This window comes from Amblyomma americanum, chromosome 5 (assembly GCF_052857255.1).
Source record: "Amblyomma americanum isolate KBUSLIRL-KWMA chromosome 5, ASM5285725v1, whole genome shotgun sequence".
NCBI lineage: Eukaryota > Metazoa > Arthropoda > Arachnida > Ixodida > Ixodidae > Amblyomma > Amblyomma americanum.
Window position 1 is genome coordinate 54063897 of NC_135501.1, and position 8279 is coordinate 54072175.

The window sequence follows — 8279 nt, forward strand, 5'->3', positions numbered from 1 at the left end:
GCTCAATTTAAAGCTGATAGCGAACTTTCTAGGTAAAGCGTGCGAAGTTACTTTTGAACATCCTGGAACGAGGTAGAAGCGGCTCCGCCTGGATGCGATCAATCGAGATAAATCTGGTCGCGTCTTGCATCAACAAAGGGAAAAAGCGACGTGGCGGCAGCTTTGAAGAATGAACAAACAAACACTACAAAGGTTTGCGGCAATATAAAGCAAACAGGCAATAGCAATACATTAAATAAAACGCATTATTCGTCGAACAATGTTTTGAAAGTTTTATTGGCTTTTGATACTGTGGCACACTTCAATAAGACTTTCAAGTCGACCGGGAACTGTCGCAGAGATAATTAAAAAACTGAGTTGAAAGCGAAGTTATTGTTTCTGTGTAACTTGTTCGCCAGTTACCGCGAACGAGCTGAATTGTTCATCTTTGACGCACGTTCCACTGCTGCCTTTTTGTCGAAGTTCTCGCAGTCAATCCAGTCGACAGAAGGACGATTCTTCTTGATAGTGACCACCGTCTGGCACTGGCCGGTGGGCTGTTGAAGAAGAAACGTAATATTTCTATATACAAGTGAATCCACTCCTAAATACATACTCTTTGGCTGGGGTGTATTACGTACTGCATTGCATGCATGTTTAAAGTTACAGCGTAGCTTTTCCATTGTATTATGAGGCTGTTTTTTCAGCGCGTTTTTTTCTTCATCTTTACGATCGTAAATCTTATCTCACTCGCTCGAAGGTCGAAGGACTTGTATAAATTGAAGCCTGTTCTGTAAACAAGCGTACCCGTTCAAGCATCGTACTCTGCGATATCAGTGCGCGTTAAAGAACCCCAGGTGGTCGAAATTGCCGGAGCCCTTCACTAAGGCGTCTCTCATAGCCTGAGTGGCTTTGGGACGTTAAACCCCCTAAACCAAACCAAACCATTCTAACATCAAAAAAGGTGCACATAGTTTACATTCGCAAAAATAAATGGCATCACTGATGTGCAAGACGATTAACTACTACAGCGATCCTTCTACTGCATAAGGTGTATGAGTGCCATTTGGCGAAAACGCCTGCGTGTGCCTACGTGGCCCGCGAATGAAGCTTCTGATCATTGCAGCGAGTCGAGCGCTAGCACAGATGGGTAACCGTAACACCACAAGAAAGAAAATCGGCACCGACGGAGGCGGAGACGCGGATGCAGCGGCGCTCCCCACGCGAATGGCGAATGCGGAGACAGAGAAAGAGGTCGCGCGGCATCTGCTGATCCAGCGCTGCGTGCAAAGACCAAACGTGTACTGCGCTTTAAATACAAAGAACAAAATCTTAGGGAGTCACAAAGCCAGCCAGAGTAAAGAAGAGTAAATTCAGCAAATGTAAAACATCAAATCACTTTGCAAACCATAAAATTTTGCAGCCAAACTAAAGCGGTGTTAACAGGCGCAACTTTTATAGCAATGGGAAGGGCAAAAAGGAAAAGCATAAAATAGAAACGCATCATCCAAAAAGTGCATTCTGCTTAATCAGTTGCTGGCATCCACTCATCATCACGTGTCACAATTTCTTCAGAACAGTGTTCTCAGACAGAATGAGCAACAATCTATTCAGCAGTACTTGAAGGACAATACTTCATGGCATGCTCGTAACGTATATCTTTTATGAACGAGTGATGACAGCGCGCAAAGCAGTAAGCGGGAGAACCGACTTCGTGTTTTTTCTCAATTCAGACCTATTTTATCGAAAATCCTTCGGCTGATGTTCTCTCCAGAACATTAATAATCATTTTGGTGATGCTTCGGTCGATTTCAGTGCGTTATACTTAAGCAAAGTGTTTGTCTTCCTAAATCCACGCGCGAGACGAATGTCATCGACAATTGTCGCGTGTGAAAGTGTCGTTTTATGTCGGCTACGACAGGCATTTGGATGCCGTGACAACAATGATGGGTGCTGCATTGTGCGCTTTGCTGTGTTTACATTGATTTTCCCACGTGAATGGACAAATTTCTTTGGCCTAACGGGGAGTAATTCAATTTTCACGGCGCGAGGGAGAGCTCGTAAAACATATTAATTAAACGTAGTCGCATATAAAACGCATATCCATTCAGTGGACCGTTTTTTTGCACAAAACTTCGTTCCAACGTTTGCGTTTACCACTGCTCTGAATTCAGCAGAGGTAATGGATCACACTTGCTTATCGTGCTTTTCCTTGCGTTTCATTGGTTAGCGGATTGGCAGGATATGCAATGACCGGCCCTACACGCTCAGTAAAGTAAGTCACTACTACCCACGCAGCTCTTGCCGCATTACTGCTCTGGTAAGAGCGACATTTCCACCTTCGGAAAACAAAAAAACAAGCAGTTGAAGGGAGTGTCTCACTACTAACGCCTGCGACGTATCATTCTGGGTGTTAAGTTCGAGCGGCCCCTAAAACGAGTGCTGGCAAAGAGGTAGTTTATTTATGCCTCAATAATTTGCGGTTTCTTCGACATTTATGATGCATACTACCTTTACTTGTATGCTGAACGTATTTTTCGTGGTAACAAGCTTCGTGGTCGTTTGTCGCGTGCCGTCAACTTTGCATTAACGTACGAAGACATTCTAATTCGTGCTGATTCCTTAGCCGCTGAGTCACTATTAGAGGTCCGATCGCGTCAGGCTTGATTCTGAAGCTCGAAGAAACTTGAACGCGGAATGTGTGTGGCACTCGTGAAACGTTCTATGGCACAGGGGTATGTACAGATAACATGGGGCATCTATATAGATAACCAGTTATAGTTGGCTATCTGCAAGACAATCTCTTTAAGAAACACGCCGTTTTGAAAACCAGTTACTACTGTCGATGCAGCCGGTTAGGTGGCGAGAAGCTGAAGATCCATGCAGGAGAATAAAAGGGGAAATGATTCAATGGCTGGCTGACAAAGCATGAGTGCCCAGGACTGCGCCACTATCTTTATCGTGCTGTCTCAACATTATCTCGTAATGTTCACCATGTATCCCAACAAGGTTTTTTAAACGCAGTCGCATATAAAACGCATATCCATTCAGTGGACCATTATTTGTGGTGCTTGCTTTCTTCACACCACAACTTGTTTTTTTGCTCGAAACTTCGTTCCAACTTATTCTGCACCCAGCTAGGCCGATTTTTTTTTACCAATACGCAAAGGTGTATAACGAAAAAGCTGTTGTGTGTGCTGAACGCCTGGTCACTTCACTTATGACTTTTTAGACTGCCTTTATTGCTCTTCATATCTGTTTGACTTGTTGAGATTCTGTTGTTACTTGGAGATTAGCAAATGGTATAAAAGGGGTATACAAAGGACAGGCACATTATATCGAGTAAACTATTAAAATTTTTGTCAATGTCGTAACACATTAAATGCATGTACATCACTTTTTAGGAATGTTGCAAGTGCGATACCATGGGCTACACGTACACGAAACCAAAAACAATACGAAACACGGACTGACGAGCAACATTGCTTCAGGGGTCTTAGTTTCCTGTGCTGCTCTTAGTATTCTGGTGCCACCTATTTTTAGAATGTTGTACTGTGTGCGCTTCGCACCGGTGCCGACAGATGTCGAAAGCTGTTCATTTCTCTAGAAGCAGACGCCCGGCTAAGGTAGCCACCCCTGCGCGGCGTTTTCAACAGGTAAGGCTCGTGTAAAAATGCTGAAGAGCGTACCACTTGTCATTCAAACAGCAATGAAAGTGCAGGAAAGGATATGTTTATTTTCTGAGCTGCAAACATACCTTAATACAAAAAAATACATCAAGAGCCAGCGTCCCCCCCCTCTTTTTTTTATAAGTTGCATGCATTTTTTTGCGTGTTTTTGGTACACATGGTGTAGCCGAATTCCAGGAGTTGCATAATTACGCGATACCGGTTGCTTAATCAGGATGTTCGGCGATATTGATCTGAAATTTTCCCGGAGGAAAGGCGATAAATACGAAACTGTCTGCGTTGAATGTTACTGCAGGAACCTTCAGTGAATCTCCAGGAAATATATGATCCAATAGTAAGTTAGTTGATATCAAAATAGCACGCAGCCACTTACTTTGGTGAACAGAAGTATTTTATAGCATTGTAGCACTTAAAAGCTTTTATTTCGCAGCGCAAGTTACTGTGTAGAGGTAGGTGAAATTCATCGGTAGGTGCTTCAGCAGGTAAAATTCAAATAATACGCGCGAGTTGCTCGGGAAGTGCTTACTCTGGAATTATAGGTAGAAATGCAGAATCCTACCGTTTCTAGCTGTGTCCGAAAACGCGTGGCACTTTTCATCCACATAAGAATGACAATTTGAAGGCGAAAACTCTTGGTTTTTTTTTTTCATTTCATGATTCAACCGCAGACAAACATATCACCAGAGATTTGCAGATCGACAGAGTTGGCACTTTTAGCGAAAAAAAAAAATCTTAAAATCACTGGAAGGAAGCAAAATAGCAGCGGGTTTATACATTGATTTTTCTAAGGGTTTTGACTGTCTAAATAATCTAACGCTATTAAACAAATGATAATTACATGGCATACGAAGAACTTCATTAGCATTAATAAAATCATACTTGAAATATCGAAACCAAAACGTAGCATTAGGGAATCGTTTACCGGCCTAGAAAACAGCTACGGCAGGCATACCTCAAGGAAGCATGCTGCAATCTTCTATATTATTAATATCACGAGTGTTCCCTGGGGTGCAAAGTATATTAATTTTGCCTATGACACCCCCTTGATGTTTCATAGTTATAGTTATGATTCTCTAGAAATTAACATAAACGGAGCACTGAGGGCTTTAAATTTTTGCAGCCAGCCATATCCACTACATCGAAACAGAAAGACTAACTTCCACCCCCCAAGGCAGGCAACAATTTTAAGAAGTACCAATTTATCCTGCATCAATCAACAATCGAAATCATATGAGACACTGAAAACACGTTCTGTATATTTTCATAAACATGTGTTCTGATACTTTGGGACACATTCACACTCATTAACCGGCAGCTGCTTCCACACTGTGAATCGGTAAAACTAAACTGCTGCGACGTCAAAACCAGAAAGCAAGTAGTCGCCATACTGCTCCAGCTTTCAGGTGCTGTAAGAACTCGTTTCAGCTCCACGTCTATACAGCTAAGATAAATCAACAACCGAGAAACTTACATTTTACATTCTCACAGCTGTTCCTACCCCGTTCAGATGACATCGACGGCCCTTGGTGTAAACACAACGAAGCAATTTTTAAATGAGCTATATACCTAAATGGCCCAACAAGTGAAATATCGAGCTCAAAAAGTGCATTCCGACGCGCAGCTCACGCAAATCAGCTTAGAGGGCTTGGCGCATTCCGCACAAGTCACATGAAAATAAACGGCTTGCTTTGATTGCATGCTGACTTAATATGCTGCCACTGCGAAAATTGTTAATCCAAAAGGGCAAACTATCCTGCGAACCGCTCCCGTTGCAGTGACCCTAAGGTATCACCGACACATCAGGCGTTCACCTCGACCGATGAGCCATGGATACCGCATTCCGGTCGAAGACCACAAACCTGCCTTTTCTCGATGGTTGTGAACATAACGTTCCTGTGGTGCACTTCGAGGAATAAACTGCTCGACACTCTTCACACGCCACAGACGCCGAAAGTTGGCGGGCCGAACGTTGTACGTACCTTGGCACCGGCTGCCTGGCAACGGTCAGGCTCGAACACGTCCACGACTAAGCAGCGGGTTGGAACGTAAAGAAAGGTCAGCCTGTACTGGTTGCCCTGCGATTGGATTCAGAAGGATCAGTAAAGACGTGACTACACGACCGCAGGCAAAGCTGAGTTTATCACAAATGCTGTCTCAGTCTGGTCATCTTCACTATGCGAATCAAGCAGATTATTAATATAAACGCCTGTCCGGCGACCTCCCAAAAACTTTTTGATCACCACCTTCTGCAGCTTATAACAAAGCAGAATTTCAAATCCATCACTTTATTTCGTGTCTGCGTCCACTGCTACCAGCTTCGCTTCCTCTTTACTCTTTCCCTACGCCAGGACACCAGTTGCCAGCTTTATGCATTGCATGACTTCGGCCGAAAACAATTTGATCGTTGTAATTTCCTCCTGAATACAGACAGCTTCATGTAGTTCTCTACCCCACGCTGCTCTCATTCTGCCTCTTAATGCTGCACTTTTCACTCTCCTCCCCACTTCTCAACCTCCTCTCTCTACTTCTCCTTCCAGCTGGAGTTTCCTTCGTGTGAAGTGTCGGCCCTCTGAACGAGGGCTGGAAAGCCTGCACCGATCATGAAGGAGTGTGCATACATTTCCTTTTAGCAATATCAGGCCTCGCAGTATAACGGGGTTGAAAGAATGCAGCCGTGAACGAAAAATCAAGGACCCCCCAAGTTAATTTTGAGAACCACGAAGGCGGTGAAATGAAGTGCCAATTGCAATCTGCTTGCATTCCATTTCAAAGCCAATTGAAAGGGCTTCCCGCACGCTGGCTTGATTACCTCTACTGAGTGGATTATCCTTGCATCACTTGAGATAGCTGACAAACGGGAAGACGAAGGATGCGCTTCACTGATACCAGAAAACCCGCATTCGAGGAATGCGAAAGCATTGACCCTCTTCTGTTTTCATTTTGAACAATCGCCCATTTTGAGTTTTCAAATTTGGCTCCATAGTTCTATCCCGCCCATCTGCTTGTTTTCACTACCATTCGCTATGTTCACAACCGTTCTCTACATTTGGGACATTTTTGGCTCTAACTAATTAACTAATTATGCGGTTGACATCGTTTTTTGCGCATAATATTTACAACGTCTTCTATCGATAACAACCATTTGGTTGATGCTATCTGCTCTGAGGACGCCATATCTGCGGCGGGCACATTTGTGGACACGAAACTGCCGACATAGCCGAGAAAAACTTCCCAGTACTTTCTACAATCTTTCTATGCTTGGAGGTTGTTTCAAAGGTGAGTGGGGTTTATTTCGTTGGAGTTATCATGGAAGCGCTATACCTCCCAAGGTAAATGTAAACTTATTAGGAGCTTCGCTATCAAGGCAGCAAGGCAGCAGTCGCTGATCAAAGACACCTTTCACATTTTTTTTCTAGGAAGAATTAGGGGTATGCTTGTAGGCAAGACACTGCTGCTAATAGAATGAACCGGCTTGTTTAAAGGGTGCTATATAATATTGCTGGACCATGTTCACAGGTTCTCAGGTTGACCAAATTACCTGTACGCTTGGTTCAGGATATTACTGACATGAATTCCCCTTGATTGAAAATGAGGTTTAGCTAGCTTTCGGTGCTAGTCTTCTGCTTGCCTTTTTCTGCCCCTTTTATCCTGTCCAATTGTTTCCAGCGGTAACAGAATTTGATCCACTTGGCGAGCGGTCCCTTCTTAGTAATATAGCAAGTTAACGTGCTCGTAAACTTCTTGCATTTTTTGCTGAACTAGGTGCGCAAGGAAACTTCGAGAAAAAAATTTCTTGCGGCCCAACGAAAAATTATGGCTGAGTTATGCCCCACATTATGCAGCTCAGCCCATTGGAAGAGAGCGGAGCAACAGCCTCACCTTCTTTTCCACTTTTAGGAGTTTGTTCACGATGTGGTAAAACTCCACTCCGGTCGTGAACTTTTGGACTGCAAGGTCTGCTAGCCTTGCGAATTTGGGCTTCGTCACCCCAGCGTGCATCTGCTGCCAACCATCGGAGGCGGCTGTCTTAGCCCTACGTTGCGTGTGCGGCGCTGCCGGGACAGCGAAAAGTACCAGGAAGGAGACCCCAAGGGCACACGTCATTGCTGAGGCCTTCATGGCTTGGGTTATCTGCCGAAAAGAAAACGCATGCCTTTCTGTCATATTTTATTTTTTTTATTTATACACACTGCACTCCCTACAGGCGCCATCGCAGGAGTGGACATATACAAAACATCGTAGGTACAATCAAAACTATAAGATATGGCAGCAAAAATTAAAACACCAATGTGAAAAACATAGGGAACACTGCACGCTTTGGGAGCGTGGGAACAGTCAATAAGGAGATTATTAATCAGTAATGGCATGCATAAATGTATCTATTGGGAGGGAACGCTTTGGATCGGGCGAAGTATTGCAATGCTCAATGGTTGTCACATATATTTAGGAGCCTAAATTAAATTTTAAAGGAAAGAGTTGTGAAGAAGACGACGTGGATTTAGAAAAGAATAAAGAAGATGAGGAAGAAGCATTCGGTGAGGTGGAGAGAGATTATTGGTGGAGAAGAAGAAGAAGACGACAAGGCTTGAAGTCTAGAGTCTGACGGAAACC

At 43.7% G+C, this 8279-nt stretch overlaps 1 protein-coding gene across 1 annotated transcript; it reads right to left on the reverse strand.

Moving 5' to 3' along the window:
• Window positions 1–257: 257 nt before the first annotated feature.
• On the reverse strand, window positions 258–7795 carry LOC144134692 (uncharacterized). The gene is made up of 3 exons (XM_077667540.1): window positions 7548–7795; window positions 5648–5743; window positions 258–536 (listed from the first exon to the last, which is right to left on the reverse strand). The coding sequence occupies exons 1-3, from the start codon at window positions 7785–7787 to the stop codon at window positions 399–401; spliced, it is 474 nt and encodes a 157-aa protein (XP_077523666.1). The 5' UTR covers window positions 7788–7795; the 3' UTR covers window positions 258–398.
• Window positions 7796–8279: the final 484 nt, after the last annotated feature.

Bases quoted from the DNA above. Each gene is read 5' to 3' on its own strand.
- LOC144134692 (XM_077667540.1), bottom strand. From the start codon at position 7,787: ATGAAGGCCTCAGCAATGACGTGTGCCCTTGGGGTCTCCTTCCTGGTA. The intron at 5,744-7,547 runs GTGAGGCTGTTG...ATCCAATCGCAG, and splicing joins TCCTAAAAGTGGAAAAGAAG to GGCAACCAGTACAGGCTGAC. The intron at 537-5,647 runs GTACGTACAACG...CTTCTTCAACAG, and splicing joins GCCAGGCAGCCGGTGCCAAG to CCCACCGGCCAGTGCCAGAC.